General features: G+C 53.9%; 2 protein-coding genes across 2 annotated transcripts in view; one reads left to right on the forward strand and one right to left on the reverse strand.

Annotated features, from left to right (window-relative positions):
- Positions 1 to 707: 707 nt before the first annotated feature.
- Positions 708 to 22478, reverse strand: part of SLC66A2 (solute carrier family 66 member 2) — a 120982-nt gene continuing 99211 nt past the window's right edge. The window contains exon 5 of the mRNA XM_053902874.1: positions 708 to 1041. Coding sequence (XP_053758849.1) covers positions 960 to 1041 — 82 coding nt within the window. The 3' untranslated portion in view covers positions 708 to 959. The remainder of the gene's footprint in view (positions 1042 to 22478) is intronic.
- Positions 21771 to 22478, forward strand: part of KCNG2 (potassium voltage-gated channel modifier subfamily G member 2) — a 43245-nt gene continuing 42537 nt past the window's right edge. The window contains 1 exon segment of the mRNA XM_053902869.1: positions 21771 to 21855. The gene's annotated coding sequence lies outside the window, so the exon portion shown is untranslated.

The raw sequence follows: 22478 nt of genomic DNA on the forward strand, positions 1-22478 counted from the left end.
TGATTCCTCCCGCAACAGATGACAGGGCTGGGACGAGCCGTGTCTTAGCTTTCTGATGTTTGGAGGAGACACTTGCATCCTGAAAAAGGAAGTTAGTAATATACTCACTCAAAATGGAAACATCAGTATTTTATTGATTTCATGCTTAGGAAAAGGCTAATTGAAGTATAATGTTTAAATAGCACAGAAGACCTTTTCGTTGCTCTGTTCAATTAGGGAAGGTAAGACAGAGAGAGAGAGAATTCACAGAAATGCGGGTGCCAGCTCCCAGGGGTGCCCCTGAGGGGCCAGGCTCAGTGCCCCTCAGCCGCTCCTGCCCAGCACGGGGCGGGGACTTCACGGCGCCTGTAGACCCAGCAGTGTCTCCCATCGGCCCCCAGGCACCATGCCACAGGCCACAGCGGCTCTGTCCCAGCCCTCGGCTCGGCCTCCCGTGGACAAGCTGGCGTGGTCAGAGCCCTGGGTGGCAGTTCCCAGAATTTAATGAAATTCCTGGATATGTTTAACCTTCTCAGATGTTTGAACAATGAAATTTAAATCTCGGATTAGGCTTGAGTGTGTTGGGCACACGAAAATCAAAGGCGAGAATTACGGGCCCAGCAGAGCCTCAGAAACCTTCAGTCTAATCTGAATGTCAGCACTTTTTACACAATGTACCCTGAAGAGGCAGATTTATTTCTGTAAAGGCTTAGCACCCGTGGGAGAGCCTGTGCGGCGGTCACGTTCCTGACTGGGCTCCCACCTGCACCTGCCTGGCCCCAGTGTACTCGGGAGGGTTGGGTGCACAGAGCGTCTGCCGCCCGCTGGTGTGGCTTCCAGGACCTTCTGTGCCCCTGGCTGGCTGTCCCCACACACGCCCTGGACCCTGGAGGGGCGTGAAATCAGTGCATTGGGTCGACGCCTGCCCCCAGGACACCTCTCTCGGGTCCGGTCTGGTGGGTCAGGTGGGGCCCGGGGATTCAGATTCTCAACACGAATTCTGGGTAATTCTCATCATGTGGAAGGCTGGAAATGCTCGTTTGTGGGTTGTGACTGGCATTTCTGTAACAAGATAGAGAAGAGAAGGTATCAGAATTTGGTATCTCACAGGTGCGGTTTTGTGTGTGTGGACAATATACAATGTATTTCTTACTGTGGGTTCAAAATAAGGACAGTCCCCTGACCGTGTGTGCCTTGAGGCGCCCAAGTCTGTCTCTGCGCTTAGCTGTAGAAATTTCCAAAAGCTCTCAGTTGGGTAGCCCAGGCTGGCATGGGTCCCGGAGCACAAGGGGCCGGGACCAGCACTGAGGTCGGGCCCTGCCCTTGCTGAGGGGCGCCTGGCAGTCTCCCCACACAGTCTTGCTTCCTCCGCGCGCGGTCAGGCTCGGGGGTCCCGCTGGGCGGAGTCGCGGGTGCAGCCCAGCGGGGTTTCTTTTTTTTTTTTTTTTTTTTTTAAATTTTTTTTCAACGTTTTTTATTTATTTTTGGGACAGAGAGAGACAGAGCATGAACGGGGGAGGGGCAGAGAGAGAGGGAGACACAGAATCGGAAACAGGCTCCAGGCTCCGAGCCATCAGCCCAGAGCCTGACGCGGGGCTCGAACCCACGGACCGCGAGATCGTGACCTGGCTGAAGTCGGACGCTTAACCGACTGCGCCACCCAGGCGCCCCATCCAGCGGGGTTTCTGATCACCCCCCAGAGCAGACAGGCGAGCCCGTGTCTGGTAAAGCCAGGAAAAGGGTTCCCTTCCTGTTCCCCTTCTCTCTTCTTGGGGGGTGTGGAGGAGGCGTCTTCGTGTGCACATTAACGGGAAAGTAAGCTGCATGATGAGTTTTATTTCACATCATAGCAATTAATGCAACGGAATGAAATGTTTGGTAAAATAAAATGCATGAAACATCAGTGCTTGTTTTGTTGCGTGGCTGTTCGGTCACAGGAGGGAAACTTGGCGTCTGTGAGGTTCGACCGTGGTGTCAGGAACAGGCAGCACCCCGACTTCTGGGCGTCTCTCTGAGCTCGTGCTCGCTCGGCTCCGTGTTTCCTTCAAGAAAAGGACAGTTTCTGACTGTGAACAAATTCCCCTGAAATTTTCCACCGAAGAAGACAAAGATATCATTTAGATGAGGAAAGATAAGAAACGTGTTTCGCTGGCTTCCTCAGGAGTCAACGCTTTAGAAATAGAAAAATTCTAGGGCCTGGAGGAAGTGCAGATGTAGGAGCCGGTGGGCAGCGCTGAGGAGACACAAGGTGACTCTTTCCCTCTGGTAGTCGTGACACGTTTTTCCAAGCAGCCCGCGATGTCGGTGGCTCCCGAGGGGCCCTCCCGCCAGCTGGGGTTTGGGCTGAGACGCACCCGTCTCGGGCGGCATGGGCGCTACGGTCCGACCCAGAGCTGTGGACGGACCCTGGTCCCGCACAGGCCACGTCCCTGGATCTGGCAGGAGCCTAAGGACAGGGCCGCCCTTCCCGGCGGGGCCGGCGCGTGGGTCATGTCTGGGCTGACGCTCTTTTCTGGGAACTGTGAGGGGACCGTTTCCCAGCAAAGGCAGTGAGCCGGCACTGGGCCCCAGGAACTCGTACAGTTTGTAGTGCTTCCAGATGCAACGGATACAATGTTAAAATACCTGTTTCTGCTTTTCCCTCCTTTCGAAACAAGCCCACGACGGAGACAGAGAGTAAAGAGAAGCCAGAGAGTAAAGAGAAGCGTATGTTTGAAAACCCTGTGTGGTTTCCGCTCTCCGCAGGCAGTGGCTCCGGGTTGACAAGGACGTTTCCCCTGTCGCTCGGTGTCTGTGCGCAGAATCGATCACCCCACCTACCAGCAGCGGCACACACTGTCACCTGCACGCTTGTTCTGTTGAGCACGTTTTGCACGGATCTCTCGGAACCTGTCCGTGTGTCCTGCGGTTGGCCCCGTGGATTGTTTCTAGCTTGTCCATATTCTAATTACCACTGACGTCGCATCTTTGTACACAAATGCTTGAAAAACTTTGAATTGGGTCACAAGGCATCAATGCCTAAGGCACGTGATACCGAACGTCACGTTGTCCGTCAGGGGCCTTGGGGGCCCGCACCCCCCGCACCCTCCTGCTCGCCCCACTCCTCTCTTCAGATGCCAAAGTGAATGCCTTTTGGTTGTGAGTCACGCATGCTCGTTATGAGACATCCTCACGGGCAGAACGTGTGAAGTAGGGTACGTGCTGCTGTCCGGGCCCTGTCCCTCGTCGCGTGTGCACACGCGTGTACACGTGAGTACATGCATGGACACGCGTGTCTGTGCACCGGAGATACCGGCTTATCTGGGTGTGTTCTCAGAAGCCCTTGCTGCCTTGAGTGTCGTATTTACCTGTTGGGAAGGCTGACCTTTCTCTTGCTCTGGCCTCAGTTTCTCTGCGATGCTCTCCTGTGCCCCGTTTTGGCGTGCACTTGTTCCCAGAATGCTGTGTGCCCACCCCCCCCCCCCCGACACTGTTTGCATTTGCCTCCAGCCTGTGGTGGGTCGCCCAGCACGCAAGCACCCACGCTTGGCCGGCTGTCCTCGGGCCCGTCTGCGCTCGTGGGGACCCATGTACCCTCCTGGGTCAGGAGACGTGGCTGGGCATTTAGAGTGACCTGGGTCTGCTCAGACTTAGAAAACGTGTCTCAACCCTCTAAAATCTCAAGTGTAATCCTGGGGCAGGAGGAGCCGTAGGCAGATACAGGTAGATGTACAAGCCTCCAGTGCACACGCATGCATGTGTACGAACGTGCGCACACACGCGCGGATACGCAAGCCTGGGGCGCAGGGGTGACCTTCGGAAAAGTCGCCAAGCGTGTCCTGACGAGCAGGTGCTGACCCAGAGCTGACTCAGGGCTCAAGTCCCCAGCGAGAGTCTGACCTGCACACACTGAGCTGGGTGGTCCGTGTTGTGTCTGGCCCTCATCCGTCTTCCTGATGTCTGCAAGTGTCCCGGGCGACTTCGAGCCTCGTCCCCGCCGAGCGGGGGGAGCCTGTCTCCCGGGACGCACACCTGCCAACGAGAGTTTCGTCATCTCCCGGGACGAAGGGCAGCATGCACGGAGGAGCCTTCCGTGCCACTCGGACGTGCTGGTCCGCCTGTCCTCTCACCCCACGTGGGGTGGCTCTGCCCTGCAGGCCGTCTGGCCAGCAAGGGCTTTGTTCACCTCGTCTCCGGGCTTGGGGTCCGTTGGGCTTGGCGGGATCACATGGGTGTCTCCTAAGATGTGCTCGGCCAGCCGCTCGCGCGTTGCCTGGGGCCCTCGGCAATGCGAATTATTCTGGGATTCTTCAGACGTGCTCTCTGACCCTAGCCAGGCCTGGGGAAGAAAGCCCGCGGAACCAGACGTCTGCTACCTCTCAGAAGTCGGCACAATTAACACCCGCTGGGAGGAAGCTTCAGAACACGCTTCTCTGACTGCTCCTCACGGCGTCTCCGTTCACCACCGCAGTGACCCCTCGCTGTGCTGTCTGGTGCCGGCACTCGCCCCGAGACCGTGGTGGTGACCCCCTTTCGGGCCGAGACCAGGAATAAGCGCTCGGGAGCCTCCTGGGGCAGGTGAAGGTGAAGTTAACACCGAGGAAAACAGCTTCTTCCCTCCCGGGGGGCCTGCGTTCCCAACGCGCGCTGGTTTGGGGCCAGAATTAGAAATTAACAATAAGTGGGGGGTTTGCATCATTTTCTCTTCTTCAGTCCCTCCCCATGGCTCGCAGCTCTGTGTCGGGCGTCAGGCTTCCATCAGGGCTGAACTCCCTCATCCTTTTAAGGGTCATTAATAGAATTAGCCTCCAACCTGGGGCCGCCTGGGAAGAACTCTGGGGACGCTGCCCCAGCGCTCACTTCAAGCCAGAGGGGTCGACCCAGGGCACGGCGGGCTCGGGCCCACGTGCTGGCCTGCACCACGGCTCCACGCCTGGAAACGCAGAGGTGCGTCAGGGGCAGGGCTGCGGGCTCTCATTCTCTGTTCTTCCCCCAAAGGGGGGTCTCCGAGGGGTGCATCGTGTAAGGGCTGTTCGCACACGGGGCTTTCCTTGCATCCCGCGAGACACTTCACAACTTGCCCCGCACCCCTGTTTGCCTGCACGTGTTGTCACCTGAGTGAGCCCTTGAGCTGCACGTTCAGGCTCCAGGGGAGCATTGTGGGCGCCCGAACTTTACTCTGTCTGCACACATCACGCACTCACCTTCACAGAGACCCTGAAGCAGGTGTGCTGGCTCCAACAGAGGAGAAACATACTGAGGGATGGGCTTAAGGGCACACATCTTCTAGTCAAATGACTAAGACAATTTCTGACTCAAAATCCCTTTTCCCAGCTTGTTGTCCCAGGCCCAGACAGCCCCCTTCCCTCCTGACTGTTCCCATCATCTGGGTCCTGGCAGCACTTTGGACATGGGTCCACAGCCACTCACGCGGTTGCCCCCCATCACACCACGGCCAGAAAAGCCGGTCCCGGTTGTGATGCCCCAAATCCCATCCCGAGTCTGCACTTGAGAGCCTGGTGCCATCTGCCTCCAGCCACACACGGGTGCCTGGGCGTACCAGTGCTCTGTGGGGCTTCTGTCCTGACCCTCAGTCACAGCAAGGAGGACACTCATGTCCCCCGAATCATCTCATACGGTGCACTGTGGCATGCCGCCCTAGAATAGAAGACTGTTCCTCTCTTCTAGAAAATACAAGAGCTTCAGAATGACGCTAACTGCCCTGGCCCACCGCGGTTGTGGGATTTCACGAAAGTCTTCCTCCCTGCCTCCTTCGCTGCTCTGGGCTTCAAACTCCTCATCCACCACTGTGGGCACCCAGCCTGCAGGGGCCTTGGGGGATCCTGAGCGCATGGCCAGGGTCTGTGCCCCAGGTAGGCACCTGCATTTGGGCCAGGCGAGTCCTGCACCGCTCACTCAGTCAGCCTTGCATGGCTGCCCTGTCCCTGGGCTGAAACGGGCCCCCACCAGTCTTAATACAACTTACAAAATGGAATAAATTCTTTTAAGACTCCTAAGAAAGGAGATATTCAAGCCTAGGTAGTCTCACTGGAAAATTCTACCAAACATTTGAAGAAGACTTAATTCTATCAAACATTCAACAAAAAGGAGGGAACTCCTAACTCACTTTCTGAGGCTAGCATTACCTAGAGCATTACCACACTAGACAGCACAGAAAAGCCACTACAGATCAGTAGTTTTCGTGAACTTAGACACAAAATTGTAAGCAAAATATTAGCAGATTTCTCCAGCAATGTATAAAGCTGTTGGACCAGGTGAGATTTACTCCAGGTGTGCAGGGCTGGCTCAGGATTCAAAAATCAACCAGTGTGATCCACCACATCCACAGGAGAGATACACAATCAGATCAACTGGTGCAGAAAAAGCGTTTGATAAGATCCAACACTCACCTGTAATGAAAACTCTCAGAAAACTAGAAATAGATATTTAACCAGATAAAGAGCATCTCCAAAAAGCCTAAAGCTAACAGCATACACATGGCAAGAGGCTGAATGTTTTCCCCTAAGATCAGGAGCAAGACAAAACTGTCCACCCTCACCACTGTTTCTCAACCTAGTACTGGAAGGCAGGTAAAACAGGAAAAGGAAACAAAAATGGTATAGGTTGGAAAGGGAGAAATAGAACTGTTCCTCTTTGCAGATAGTATGATTATCTGTGTAGAAAATTCCAAGGCATGTACCCCCCAAACCACCTAAACAAATGAAAAGATATACCATGTTCATGGATTGGAAGACCCTATATAGTTTACTTGTCTCTTCTCCTCAAATTGATCTGTGGATTTGATAAAGTTTCTATCAAAATCACAACAAGAATTTTTGTACACATAGGCAGCTTATTCTGAAATTCATATGGAAAGGCGTGAGCTCCAACATAGCTCAAACAATCTTGAAAACCAGTTCTCACTACCCAGTATTAATGTTCATTATATAGATCCAGGAGCCAGAACCATGTGATGCTGGCAGAGAGACAGAGAGATGCACAGAACAAAGGAACAGAATACAGACCCACACCAGTATGTCCAACTGATTTGTAACAAAGCTGCAAAGCCAGGTCAGTGGAGGAAGCAGAGTCATCACAACAAATGACAGTTAAGCAACTGGTCATCCACAGGTGGGGAAAAAAAGAACCTCATACCTAACCTCATACTTAACCTCGGTTAAGTGTCTGACCCTTAATTGCGGCTCATGAGCTCACAGTTGTGAGATCAAGCCCCTGGTGGGGCTCCACAACTGACAGCATGGAGCCTGCTTGGGATTCTCTCTCTCTGCCCCTCCCCCACTCTCTCTCTCTCTCTCTCTCTCTCTCTCTCTCTCTCTCAAAATAAATAAATAAATATTTTTAAAAATGCATCATAAATTTAAATGTAAAACGTACAGCTATGAGACTTTTAGAAAACAATGAGAGAAAACCATTTGGATCTAGGGTTAGGCAAATAGTTTTTAGACTTCACACCAGGGCGCCTGGGTGGCTCAGTCGGTTGAGCGTCCGACTTCGGCTCGGGTCATGATCTCGCGGTTCGTGGGTTCGAGTCCCGTGTCGGGCTCTGTGCTGGCAGCTCGGAGCCTGGAGTCTGCTTCAGATTCTGTGTCTCCTCTCTGTGCCCCTCCCCTGCTCGCGCTCTGCCTCTCTCTCTCTCAAAAATAAATAAGCGATAGACTTGACACCAAATGCATGATCCATGAAAAGTAGACTTGATAAATCTGACCTTATGAAAATTAAAAACTGCCCTTCAAAGGACCATTTAAGAGCATGAAAGGAAAAGCTAAAGTGAGAGAAAATATTTGCAAACCACACATCCAATAAAGGACCAAAATCTGTAATATATAAAGAACTCTCAAAACTCAATAGCAATCCACCCCCCCCAAAAAAACACAAACAAAATATGCAATTAAGTGAACAAAATATATGAAAAGATATTTCACTGAAGACGATATACAGATGTTAAATGAGCACATGGAAAGGCGTCCAACATCATTAGCTATTAGGGAAATGCAATTAAAACCATAAAGAGGTTATCATCACACATTTATCAAAGTGACTGAAATAAAAATAAACCCCAATACCGGTGAGGATGTAGAGAAATGATCTCTCATACACTGCTGATAGGAATGGAAAATGATATGATCACTCTAAAAATAGTTTGGCCATTTCTAATCAATCACGGAACTACCACATGACCCCGTGGTTACACTCCTGGGCATTTATCCCAGAGAAATGACAACTTCTATTCACACAAAAACCTGTACACAACTGTTCATGGTAGTGCTGTTTGTAATAGTCGAAAACCGGACGCAATCCGATGTCCCTCTATGGGTGAATGCTTACACCACAGACGTCCTCACACGACACACTACTCAGCAGTGAGAAGGAGTAAACAATTTTTTTTCAATGTCTATTTGTTTTTGAGAGACAGAGAGCGAGCGAGTGAGTGGGGGAGGGACAGAGAGAGAGGGAGACAGAGGATGTGAAACGGGATCTCTGCTGACAGCAGTGAGCCCCGTGTGGGGCTCACACTCATGAACTGTGAGATCATGACCTGAGCCAAAGTCACACATTCAACTAACTGAGCCACCCGGGTGCCACAAGGAGTAAACTATTAACACGCCCAACAACCTGGATGAATCTTCAGGGAATTATGCTGAATAAAATATGCGAATCTCTAAATGATCATCTAACGATTCCAACTTATATAATACTCTCGAAATGACAAATTACAGAGATGGGAAACAGATTAGCAGTTGCCAGGGGTTATGGAGGCAGGGACAGGGAGGGGCCTGGGTGTCAGGATGCACGTCCTGCATATGGGGCATCAGTGTCAATATCCCGGTGGTTTTAACACGGGGGAACTAGGTAAGGGGCACGCGGAATGTCCTTGTATTAGTGCTTCAATTGCATATGAAGCCACAGATATTTCAAAATAAGTTTTATCTTCAGAATGTGTATGCAAATATTTCATAGAAAGGTTTAGTAAAAGCTCTGGGCAAATGTGTCACCTTGAAAGTCACCTGTGGGTGTTGGATTGAATTTGAAGGGGACGGTGGACACGGGGGCTGTTGTAAATGCTAATATAGAGACACTTAGTTGGGATGAGGAAAGCGTCTCAGGAGAAGCGCGAGAGCATTCACAGTGTCTGACTGTAGGTTAGTATTGAAATACTGTCCACTCGCCGAAGAAAGTCGTGACGCATCCTCGGGTTGAGACGGTATGCACGCTTTCCGTAAACACGCTCGCCAGCGGTGTAGACGAGCGTGGCGGAGTGGCTTCTAATGGCGTCGAAGAAGCCCCAGTGCCATGTTTATACTGGATTCCCAGTGTCAGTGAGAGAACCACCGTTTACCAGAAGCGTGGACATCATCACACTCCATGGCCGTCCGTCCCGTCCAACCAGACGGCACAGACCCCAAACTTGTCCTCGCAGGTCTTGCTCGAACTTTTTGACTGTTGACTTCTTCTGGGGAGGGAGGAAAGAGCAGAGTCCTGGACACGAATCTGAGGACGCTCGAACTCCTGCCCCAGGGGCTTTCCTGCTGTGGCGACCCGTCCTCCCAGTGTGCGGCCCTGCCCCTCTCTGCCCTTGACCCGGAGCCCCGCGGCCCGTATACGGAGTCAGCCAGCCACGAGGGAGAAGACCCAGGTTCCCACGGCTGTCTGGGGCGCTGGGGTTAAAGATGTTCTTTTCCTCCTATTTTACTGTACTGTGTGATCTCCCATTTTTCCCATGGGTTACTTTTATCATCGGAACATTTTTTATGAAGTTGAACGTCTAAGACTCATTTAGGCGAATGAACGTAGAGAAGAATAAGAAAAACCAGGACATACCCTTCTTGTGGCTAAAAGAACAGAGAAGAGTGTCGTATCTGCTGGGGGGCCCCACACCTGGGTGGCCCCCGGGTCAGTCGCCATGCTGGGCGTTAGCTAGACGTAGACGGTGTGGGAGCGAGACGTTCCCACGGGAACGTTTGCTGACTTGAGTAAGGCCATGCACGCATCAGCAGGGCCAGCATGTGAGCGAGCGGAGGGACAGCCCGGCCACCATGAGGAGAGGAAGCAAGGACCGCAGAAACACAGCTGTCACACATACAGAATTTGCGGATTTTACTCCTGAACCAAGCAGATGCCTGGGGGCGGGCAGGTGGGCAGTAGCCCAGCTCCAGTGGCTCTTTGGCTCCCTGAAGCCACGGTCGTCACGCCCAGGGGTCCCGCACAGGTGTCGCACAGGCCGTCACATACTCGAGGGTCAGCAGGTACCGGGTGGGCACAGAGCTTTCTGGGATGCCCCGTCCTCTGCCCTTCCCCATCATCATGCCCACAGCCTCCCCTGCCCTGGGGCTCCTGGACCCCCACCACCTTTCCCATCTCTCTCGAGGCCTCATCCTTGACCCTGAAGGGGGGGCAGCCCACCCCGGGACCCACAAGCCGGCCACCCTGCAAGAGGCCACGAAGAGGAAGCTCTCGGATCGAGAGCTCCCGTCACCCCAGAGGGCGTGCACGGGGCGAGGACCCCAGCACAGAGGGATGCCCGCCCACGCCAGGTGCTCCTGCATTCCAGAGCCTCGGAGAAGCGGGAGGGGCCGGGGCTCCTTCCTCCTCCCGACCCGGCAGCCCGTCACCCTGACTCTTCACAGCAAACACCATCACCAGCTTAGGAGACCATCCGAACTGAGGAGAAGTAAGAGAACCCCGAATAATCGGAAAGGAACACGGCTGGTTGTGACCTGATCACTGAGGAGTCAGCGGAGAAGTTGTTCACGTGTTAAAACCCGGGTTCCTGGGCAGGTGTCCTACCTCTGAGTGTGGCTCCACCCAGAGCAGGAGCAAGACCGGGTGTGGACAGAGTCGGGGCAGGAAGGGAGGGCATCTCAGCGAGACGGATGGCCGTGAGGGGAGCCTCGGGGACCCAAAGCTGACGTCCTCTGCAGACGGCCAGGCTGGAAGCGGTGTGCCCGGATGGCCCCTACGGCCTCGGGATCTTCTTGAACCCTGACTCCGCCTCTGGGCTCCCAGCCCCTCCCGGGAGAGGCCCGTGGCCGCCTGTGGCCCCCTGACGCCCCTCAGCTGCCACAGACCACGGGCCGAGGAGTGGGTCTCGGCGGGGAGGGCACCCAGCTTCTAGGGGGGCGCCTGGCCACAGAGGAGAGAGGGGGTATTTCCGGGGACTCCCGTGTGTGCGTCGGCCGCCTGTGGTCTTTCGGGAAATTCTGAGCGAGACTCCTGAGGAGGGCGCTTCACCTGAGAATTCGGGGGGTTCCTCGTGCCAAGTGTGGCCAAGAGGAGGGTGACGAGGTGTAGCCAGGGTGCCTTCAGGACTCCGCGTGGGGTGTGCTGGACGTGTAAACGGCGCTTTGTGATCCTTGTAATCTGGACAACGACCCGGTGACAAGACCACAAGCAACTACACGGCTTTGGAGGGTTGTTACTGTGGTAAAATACACATCACGTGACAGGTGCCGCTCACCTGCCTCTAAGTGGCGGTTCGGGGGCGGGAATACATTCACGCTGTTGTCCGGCCATCACCATCCGTCTCTGGACCTTTCTCATCCAAGCACGTTAAACGGCAGCGCGCCACCCCCGCCCCAGACCCTGCCCGCGTGTCGGCACCTCAGTGTGCCTCTCGTTACCTGCTCGTTGTACTCAGCACGGCGTCGTCGAGGCTCGTGAATTTCTGCAGGGGTCAGAATCTCGTTCCTCTTTGAGGCTGAATGATATTCCAGCGGATGGATAGACCGCACTGTGCTCTCGATTCACCCACTGACGGACACGTGGGCTGTTTCCACCTTCCGGCTGTTGTGAGTGATGCTGCTGTGAACGTGGGTGTACAAATGTCTGACTGCATCTTGGGGCGGATGCCCAGGGGTGGACTTACCGGACCCTGAGGTGGTTCCACTTTTAACGTTCCGAGGAATTTCCACACCGTGTGCACAGTAGCTACACCCGTTTACGCTCCCAGGGCCCCAGGCCTCCACCTCCTTGCGAACACTTGTTGTGTTCTGTGTGTTTTCTTATAACGGCCCTCCTGGCGGGTGTGGATGGCGTCATTTCTCTAGTGATTAACGATGTTAGAGCATCTTTTCGCATGCTTATCGGCTATCAGGGTATCTTCCTTGGAGAAACGTCTATTCAAATGCTTTGCCCATTTACAATCGTTTTGTTGGTGCTGCTGTGTTCTCTGGCTACATGGAGTATTCTGGATATTAATCCTTGATCAGATATATGGTGAAAGTGAAAACACTTTCTCCCTTCAATCTGATCTGTGGGCCTTTTCACTGTTGATACTGTTGTGTGTTCACAAAATGGCTTAGGGTTGAGGAAGTCCAATCAGTGGATTTTTTCTTTTGTTACTTGTGCCTTTTGTGTCCTCTCCGAGAGCTCATCACCAAACGCAGTGTCATGAAGGCACTGTTTCCTTCTAGGAGGTTTAAGGTTTGGCTCTTACATTCACCCATTGGTCCGTGTTGAGTCAGTTCTTCAGTCTGGCGTGCAGCGAGGGTCCAGCCCCTTTCTTTTGCACGTGGACGTCCAGCGTTCCCAGCGCCATTTGTCAAAGACCGTCCTCTCCCCAGTGGATGGCCTCGGTGTCTTCACCAGCATCCGTGACCACGCACGGTGACTTCATTCTGGGCTCTCTGCTCTAATCCTTTGGTCCGTAAGTCTGTCTCGATGCTAGCAGAACTCTATTTTTAGTGGTTTTGAAATCAGGAAGTGTGAGACATCCAACGTTGTTTGTTTTCAAGACCGTTTCGGCTGTTCAGAGATCTCACATAGATTTCTTCTGTTTCTGCAAACACGTGTTGTTGGGACTTTGATAGGGCTGCACTGGGTCTCCAGGTCGTTCTGGGTGGTGTAGACACCTTCGTCCAGTAAGTCTTCCAGTACAGGAACGTGGGGTGTACGTCCTCTTTTTTTAACTGTTTTCTAATGTTTATTTATTTATGTTTTGAGACAGGGAGAGAGAGAGAGAGAGAGAATGAGCAGGGGAGGGGCAGAGAGACAGGAAGGCACAGAATCCGAAGCAGCTCCAGGCTCTGAGCTGTCAATACAGAGCCCGACACGGGGCTCGAACCCACAAACCGTGAGATCACGACCTGAGCCGAAGTCGGACGCCTGACCGACGGAGCCCTCCACGCACCCCAGGGGGTACTTCCTAGTAGCTGTGTGATCTTTAATTTCATCCAGCAGCCTTGATAGTTTTCACAGAAAACTCACCTCCGTGGTCAGGTGTATTCCTAAGTATTTTATCCTGTTTCATGCGATCATACGTGCAGTCGTCTTTCACTTACAACGGCCTGGGCTCTGCAGGGTCCAGGGCCGCGCCCCACACATACCTGCTTCCTGGGGCCTCTGCTGTCCAGCTTCCCTCACTCTGCTTCTGCCACGAGGTCCCCCAAGTTTTGCAAACATGGACGGATTTCCCCCCCCCAACCTGGACCTGTCCGGTGAGTTGAGGACAGCAGTCGGGACACCTTCCGCCCGGCTCCTTATCACTAGCGCCCCGGTGCCACCATAGGACTGACTTCCTGGAGGAGAAGACGTAAGCGGCACAGGTATTTTCCAGGAAGGTATCGCTGTCGTTAGAAGCGGCGGTAGTCACCGACCCCGTGGCCCTCCCTGACCCCCGCGGCCTCTGGCAGGTGAGGTGCCACGCCGTTGAAGAAGGGCTGGGACGGCACACCGGCGACTCCAGGCTGCCGGGGCCCTGATGACTTTGCGGGACCGGGACGTTGGCTTTATTTGACTCGTTTTTAACTGTAGCAGCTGGAGACAAACGTGAAGGTGGGGGGAGCCTTCGCTCTGCTGACAGAAAGCAGAATTTCTTTTAAAAATGTTGTTTTCTGAGGCCTGAAAGTCACAGCAGCCACAGGCGGATTGCCTGGAGGCCCCTTCGCCGTCCTGATGGCGCCTCGGAGGGTGCAGGGTGCCTTCAGGAGCAGTTAAGTAGCCTTACGTCCGGGAGACGGGCTCCAGATCAGCTCTGTGTCTCCAAGGAGCAGCTCCTCCCGCCCGGAGCCCCTTGTGTCAGGGACAGGGAAACGCCTCCTGGAAGAAGCGGCTGGAAGGCACCTTCCTTGCAGGCGCCGAGCTTGCCGATGCTTTGCAGGGAGGGCCGCTCCCCAGTTACCCCGAGGTGGGCCTCTGGCAGCCTTGCCGTTGAAAACGGCCCCCCAGTTGGCTGCACCGAGCCGTGGCCCGCCGTGGCCCCGGGGTCTGGCTGCTATCACTGAGGACATGTGCTCCAGCCCCTCAGAGCCCAGGGCCCGGCCCGGCACCTGGCCAGGGTAGACGCTCCTGTGTGTCAGATGACAAACTAAGGCGCCTGTGACAGCAAGGAGCTGAAGGAAACGAAAGACAGGAAAGGAGCAGCTGGGTGCACGCGGCCCTGGTGGGGAAGCTGGCCCTGCAGCCCTGGGGTGGGACTGAGCCCTTAACCCGCCCCCCTGCCCCCAGGCCAGGGAGGGGCAGTGGCCGTGCCGGGAGGCAGGGGCGCAGACCACGTGCCCACAGGACGCAGGCCGTGGAAGAAGTCTGCAGAGGGATCCTGGGCAGGCCGATGCCCCTGGACGGCGCGTCCTCCACCCTGCGTCACGGCACGTGGCCACACGGACGCTCGCAACCTTGCAGGTGGACGTAAGGGTGCGGCTCAGGGTCGGCTGGCAGGGTCAGAGCCAGCGCTGTCCACCCTGCGGAACACAGACGCTGCCGTTGCAACCGTTCCAAACTTTCCTATGTGGCGGCAGTGACAGCGGTCGGCAGCACGTGTCGCTGCACCCACTGAGCGCTAACTCCCCCTCCCTCCCCCAGCCTCCCTGGTAACTTCTAAACTACTTCCTGTCTCCATAACTTTGCCTATTCTAGCCATTTCACACGCTATCTGTCCTTCCTGTGTCTGGCTTACTCACTTAGCATAATGTTTTCGCGGTCTCTCCGTGTCGCTGCGCGGATCAGTACCTCCCTCCTTCTTGTGGCTGAAAACATCCCAGTGCATGTTTAGACCTCATTTTCTTTTTTTTTTTTTTTTGGTAAAAATACATAGTTTAATTTAAATTACCCTATAATTATTTTTTTCATTTCTTCTCTTAACTTCAAGAAAAAAACCATGAAGATTGTACAAATATACCATTGTCTTTATCCATCCATCCGTTGGAGGATGCTCCCACCTTTTGGCGAGTGTGAATAAGGCCGCTGTGAACACTAGCTTACACGTATCTGCTGGAGTCCCTACTTGCGAGTATTTTAAGCATTACTTAGGGGTGGGATTGCATGGTTATATTATAATTCTATGTTTAATTTTTGAGGACCCTCCAGACTCTTCCACAGCAGCTGCACCATTACATCCCCCCAACCGTGCACGGGGTTCTGGTCTCTCCACATCCTTACCCACACCTGTTGCTCTCTGTCTTTGTGATTCTAGCCATCCCTGAGGTGGCAGGTGAAATGTCATTGGGGCTGTGATCTGCGTTTCCCCAATAGCTAATGACAGTGAGCATCTTTTTGGGCATTTATTGGCCATACGTATGTCTTCTTTGAAGAAATGTCTCTTCCAGTCCTTTGTCTGTTTTCTAACTGGGCTGTTTTGTTGTGGAGTTGTGGGGGCTCTTGCACATTGTCAATGTTAAGTCCTTACTGAGTACGTGACGGGGAAATACTTTCTGCGTTCCGTGGGCTATCTTCTCACTTTGCTGATAGTGTCCATGGGAGAACAAACGTCGTTAATAGAGCCCAATTGATCTATTTTTTCCTTTTGTTGCTGGTGCTTCTGTGGCATATTTAAGAAACCACTGCCAAATCCAAAGCTGTGAAGGTTTCACACTGTGTTTTTCCCTAAGAGTTTTATAGTTTTAGTTCTTAAACTTAGATTTTTTATGTACTTTGAGTTAAGTTTTATCAATGGTGTGAGGTAGGGATTTAAGTTCACCCTTTTGCACGCGGACACCCAGTTTTGCCAGTGCCATTTGCAGACAAGACTGTTTTTTCCACATTGAGTGGTATTGGCACCCTTGTCTAAAATCAGCAGAACACGGATGTGAGGACTTATTTCTGGACTTCCTGGTACGTGACACTCATCAGTGTATCTGTGTGTCTGCCAGGGCCGTACTCTTGATTACTGTAGCTTTGTGGTATGTTTGGCGGTTGGGAAGTGCGAGACTTCCAACTTTGTTGTTCTCTTCAAGGTTATTTTGGCAATTCCGAGTCCCCAATATTCCTCATGAATGTTAGAATAGGTTTTTTCTATTTCTGGAAAGAAAACACCGTTGGGGTTTTGAGAGGCCATCCTAGAAATGGGCTGAACATCCTGGTAGGTTTGGCCTGTGCGAAACTCCCAGCACTAATATTTGGGGGAGGGTGTGAGGTTTCCAGTAAAACTGGTCAAATGCAGACTCACGACATTTCATTCCAGTGCCCTAGGGTTGAAGCAGAAGAGTTAGATTTAAAAAAACCAAAAACAAAAAGGCTTTATTTGAACTATTTTAGGCTTACAGAAAAGCTGCAAAATTAGTACAGGGCCTTCTCACCCGTCTCCTTAATGTCACGTCTCACCTGACGAGAACACAGTGACCCAACCAAGCCGTGGACGCTGGTCCTGCGCACTGACCGGGCTGGAAGCCTCCCTAAGCTGTGCCCACGTCCCGCTGATGTCTGTCCCAGGCCCCTGCCCAGGCCCCCACAGCACACTCGGCGTGGCCTTCTCAGCCTGTCCCCTGCCCCTTGGCTGAGAAGAGGGCCGTTGTCAGCCTGTGAGAAGGTGCGGGCCTGAGCCGGCCCTCTGTGCACAGCCCTTACTGCCCTGGATTGTCCCCACGGCTCCTCAGGTCGGGTCCCGCCTCCTCAGCCACAGTGACGTCGTGCTTTATGTGGCACGTGAGCTGAAGTCTCATTTAGTTCGTGGCATCTGAGGGGCTGTGGAGACCACCGTGTTTCTAAGGGTCGTAGCCGTGCAGAGGGTGCTCGGAGGGGGTCACCCTCCCGAATTTCTTCCTGTGGTCAGACACGTGTGTATTGTCACGTACCTCTGTGCCACCCAAAGCATGTCGCACTCTGCGTTTTCCTCTGCCCCTTGCGTTTCGCCTCACGGCCTGCCCCAGAGCGCACACCAGGTCTAGGGACCTTCCTCATTCTCTGCGCCCGGCAACACCCCACGTGTGGACCCCCAGGTGTGTGCGGTCCCTCCCCCGCACAGGCGTTTCCGGTGTCTGCTGTGGGGACCCGCGCTGCGCGCTCTGAGGTTCTCTGCAGACCCGCTCCGGGGGCTGCACCTGCAAGGCGGCCTCACGGTGCCGTGCGGTTGGCTTTGTAACTCATTCAAGCCTCCCGGACGAGAAATGATGTCTCACTGTTGTTTCTCTGACGATGAGTGTACGTCAACATTTGTTCACACGTCTGAGAGACATTTTTGTCTTTTTTGTGGATTGCCTTTTCGTGTTTTTTCCCTCGTTTCTCTATGGGGTTTGTGGCTCTTTGTCCCTCAGTTGTAAGAGTTCTTTATACGTTGGCTTTTCTCCTAACCTCTTCTTCTTCAGAGTGTTCCTGACGACGCGTGCATCTCTGAATCGTAGCGTGACGTGACTGACTCCATAAAAGGCTTGCTCTTTTACTAGGACTGAATTGAACGTATAAACCGACGTTAGGAGAAAACTTCCTTGTGTAAAATGCTGGGCTGTCCTGTCCGAGAACAAGGGATGCCCTCCCTGTGTTCCGCTCTCCTTTTGTGTTTCAATTGCTCCTTGTAAAAGCTGTACACTTTCCTTGGGAAACATTTTCCCACGTATTTGGTTTTCTTCTGTTGCTGCCGTAAATGGACTTCTCGATCGTCACATCCTCTGTTTCTTGTGTGTGTGAAGAAAACTGTTGGCTTCGTGGCCCGCCACCTCACTCAGTTCTTTTGTTCCGTCATTAAAGTTTTACCATTGGTTCCCTGCGATTTTCCGAGCGTGCTGTCGTCTCCCGGCGGACACGGCTTTCCGTCCTTCGCTTACCCCCTCCTCTAACTCATGTTGCCGTGCCATGTCACTAGTTCGAGCCTCAAGGAGGGTGGTGAGTGATTTCAGAGACAGCGGGTGTCCTTCCCTTGCTTTTTCTGGGAACACCTCTCATACTGAACCAGAGACTGGCTTTTCGCATGGTAGTTTACGTGTTAATGAAATATTCCTCGGCTTCTCGACGTTGTTAAGAGGCTTTCTTGGTGTCTATGGAGATAATCCGATGATTCTTTACCCCTTAGATTTATTTTTATGGTGTATGATGCTATTGAACCTGTCCTGCATTCCCGGAATAAATTCCACTTTTCCTAGTATTTTTTTAAGTTCATTTATTTATTTTCAGAGAGAGGGAACACGTGCGCACAAGAGTGGGGAGGGGCAGAGAGAGAGGGAGAGAGAGAATCCCAAGCAGGCTCCGAGCTGTCAGCACGGAGCCCGACTCGGGGCTCAACCTCACGAACCATGAGATCATGACCTGAGCCAAGATTAAGAGATCAAGGCCTAACCGACTGAGCCACCCAGGCGCCCCTCTAGTATTTTTTTTAAAGACACGTTGGGGTTTTTTTCTGTTTATAATATTTGCTTAGATTTTTTGCATTGATATTCATGAGCGATACTGGACTATCGTTTTCTTTCTTTGCACTGATCATGTTTGGCTTAAGTATCAGTGTTTACCTGCTTTGTAAAAGGGATTCAGAAGTTTTCTTTGTTTTCCATGCTCTGGAATAATTCCTAGAGCATCAGGACTATCAGGTCTCTTATGAGGTTTGGTAGAATTCCCAGTGAACTCATCTGGGTTTGGTACTTTTTGTAGGCTAGGTAATTCCTTCATAATTTTCTCTGTTTCCTCAGTGGTGATTGGCATGTTTACATCTCCCTCGTGGGATCAGTTTTGACGGTCTGTATTTCCTCTAGGTTCCCAGACTTATTTGCATAGAAGACTTCAAAGTGTCTCATGATTTTTTATATTCTATTTCAAAAGTTAAATTTTTTTGACTATAGTCATGTGGTTAAAAAAGGCGGGGGGCGGGGGAGAAGTTTGAGTGACCAGAAAAGACTGCCATCCTAGAATCTTTTTTTTAAATTTTTTTTTAACATTTATTCATTTTTGAGAGTGAGAGAGACAGAGCATGAGCGGGAGAGGGGCAGAGAGAGGCAGACACAGAATCGGAAGCGGGCCCCAGGCTCCGAGCCGTCAGCACAAGGCCCGACACGGGGCTCGAACTCACAGACTGTGAGATCGTGACCTGAGCTGAAGTCGGACGCTCGACCGACCGAGCCGCCCAGGCGCCCCAGCCATCCTAGAATCTTAAGCATGATTATTTTCAAAGCAACATGTTACAGACTACTGTTCGCTCTCAGTTTTCAGAGAATAAGCCAGCGTGTGGTTTGACGAAATGCCCCTTCCGTGCTGTCGGTTGGAGAACCGCCCACCTTGAAAGTAGTTTCAGTGCTTGGGAATCACGGGAGCCCAGAGACGGGGAGGCTCTGACCATCCCTGCTGCCGGCTCACACAGCTTCCAGAGCAAATACCGGGCTGTCCCGTGCCAATACAGACGTCTCACAAAGGCAGATGTATCACATCACCATTTCATGGGGTGTCCCTCTCATCACATACAAACCTGTAGGACGCGACTGTCCCCCTGTCGTTGCCCAGGCTTGAAAAGATTGTCTTGAAAGCGACGCAGAAAGGAAGCTCCCTGAAGGGGACGTTGTGGGTCTGTGGGCTCAGGTTGTGGGACGTGCCCCCTGGGTCCGCACCTGCCCCAGCCTGGCAGCGAGGGGGGGCCCACGGTGTCGGCGCACGAAAGTCGGGGCAAGTGCGACAGCGTTCTCGTCCAACTGGCCGAGGGAACCCTGGATGGTGAGTTCTCCACCTGAAGGTCGCTGCTTCCGACTTTACGTGAAGACTTATTTTTGCAAAAGTGGGCAGCACCAGACCCCGTGGAGGCGTGCTGTCCCCTCTGTGGGGAAATGACGGCCACTCAGAAATCGGGCCATCAGCGCCCCCCCCCCACCCGCACACGTGCCGTTGGCACCACGGCGAGGCAGCTTCACAACTGCGCACACGGCTTCTCACGGAAAGTTGAATTATGTGCGCTACGTTCTGTTTCAGGGGCAGGGCGGTGATTAATCACATGTTTTATAAAATTGATTTGAAAAAGAAATTGCCGATTAAGAGTTGTCGTGATTGAAAAGTAAAATTAAATCATCTGGGAAATTTGCTCCCTTCCTGTTGGGGTCAGCGAGATCTGCCGTTTGTGTCTGCCGTCACTGGGGTGGGGAGGGGGGCCAGCTTTGGTCTCCGCTGGTCCTTTATGGGGACGCGACAGAGGCCTGAGGACCAGCCTGGGGCCCCTCACCGAGGGCTCGGCAGAGACTCCCCGGGGTCGTGCAGCCAGAGTGGAGCCTGGCGGCTTGTCCGAAACAGACCCTGTGCCCTCGGATTGCAGCCCCCACCCCGGCCTGTCCGGTGCCGGGGGTGCCGGTGGGCAGAGGGCGGGAACAGGGAAACTACCGGAACCCATGGGAAGTTCAAACCGAGCTCCCGTTTATTTCCCCTGCTATTTCGGTGGCTCTGTCCCGCAAGCCAGGGCCAGGCCGCACCGGGGCCGTGGCGTCCGGATGGAGCGGGGGCTCGGGCCGGGACAGGGCAGGGGACTCAGTGGCTGAGGGTAGCAGCTCGCACACGTCTCCGCGGCCTTCAAGGAGCTGGGTTTTCACGTGGGTCGTGTGTAGCACCACCGCCAGCTAGAAACCGACGGGCAGAAGCGCCCTGAGGGCCGTGCCCTGGACGGGCCAAGGTTCCAGCCCCTGCCCGGATGAGGGGCTGCACAGATTCTCACCGCGGGTGAGAGGTGCTCAGGGCGGGCTTGGGAAATGCTAGAAGGAGTGTCAGCCACTCCCTCCAGGACTGCGTTTCCTGCAAGCTTCGGGCCCGGAAAGCACCGGCGAGCAGATGGGCGACTCCCCTGCCCACCCGTCCGCTGCCCGCTGCTCACAGCGCTCGCTTGGAGTGTGGTGGGCGGAGGGAAGTCTCTCTTCTCTGGACTCCACGAGCAAAAATACTTCCATAAATAGCTGCTTCAGAGGAAAAATGAAGTTGACAGTACATTTGCATACAAGTGTGCTAATTATAATCCTCTTACCTATACACTGAAACAGATTTAGCAGTTACAATTGGACTGGAGCAGCTCGTCTTCTCAAAAATAGGCCCCGGGCAGAGAGGGGCGTGTTAGGCACATACGAGGGCGTGTGTGTCTATCTTTGCAGACTAATGGGACCGCGGGTGGGGGGCCCAGGCTGCCCCTCACGGGTCTCGTGGGGCCCCGCGGTATGGCTGACCCGGAGGGGACGTGGTGCACACCTGGGGTCGGCTGGACCGGGGACACCGAGGCAGGGGGAGCAGGCGCCCCGGTTACAGCGACTTGTGTTCCAGCAGCTTCATCGATGCAGGGGCGACTGGTTCTCGGGGGGAGGGAAGGAGACGCTCTGGGCACGTAGGATGTGGCAAGCACTGGCGTTGCCCAGACGTCCGGGAGGAGGTCAGAAGCCACCAGGTGCAGAGAGAGAGGTGAGGAGCCAGGACCCGGCCTCTCTGTCCCAACCGCACGCCGGTCCATATAACCTTGGGTGGAATGCACAGGGCCGGGGGGGGGGGGGGGGGCCAGGCCGAGCCACGATTATGTGTGTGCTGATGTAGATTATATCCGAGGAGATGGGTTGTGGTCATCACATTCTCTGACAAGTTCATGACCCAACCACGGTCAAGAAGCCGTGCCCTAAAGGGGGGTTTGACGTGTCGTTTCAGGGACCTGAGAAGCACTGGCAGGGGTCTGATGACATGGCAGCATTTGCAAAGGGCCGCCTGGGATGAGCCCCCGCACGGGGAAGCCGACAGGAGGTAAGAAGCGTGCGTGTCCCCAGCGTCCCACTCCCGAGAAAACTGGGAGGCTGATCTTTTCGGTGAAACCATCTCATTTAAAGAACCTTACCATACGATGCCACAAACGCACTGATTTCCTCAGAGGTTAGGTGAGGGATAGGAAGGAGCCAGCCCATGACCTGTGTCCTGAGCTAGGCCACTTTGCACACCTGTCCCCTCAGGATGGCTCCCCGGAGCCCAGGGCTACCCGGGAAGGCCGGCAGGAGGCGGTCAAAGGTGCCAGCTTGAGTTTTAACTGCAGAGCGGGATGGACTGGGGTCCCCCAGAGAGCCTGTGTCCGCTGTCCCCCAGCCCCATCCTTTGTCCTGTGAGTCCCCAAGGCTCCAGCCTCCCCCATCCCCCACAGGACCGGTTATTCTTCCAGCCCCTCCCAAGATCCCAGACTGAAGGCTTGAAGGGGATTTGGGGTGCTCACCACCCGGAGGGGGGAAGATGTCATAGCTCACAACCAGCTCCGTGCCAACCTGCCTCACTTGCCCCCCGGGGGTCCCTCACCTACACCCCCTCCCTCACCTGCCCCCCCCAGGGTCCCTCACCTGCCCTCCAGGGGGTCCCTCACCTACACCCCCTCTCTCACCTAC

This window comes from Panthera pardus, unplaced genomic scaffold (genome assembly GCF_024362965.1).
Source record: "Panthera pardus isolate Hobbes unplaced genomic scaffold, ASM2436296v1 HiC_scaffold_15, whole genome shotgun sequence".
NCBI lineage: Eukaryota > Metazoa > Chordata > Mammalia > Carnivora > Felidae > Panthera > Panthera pardus.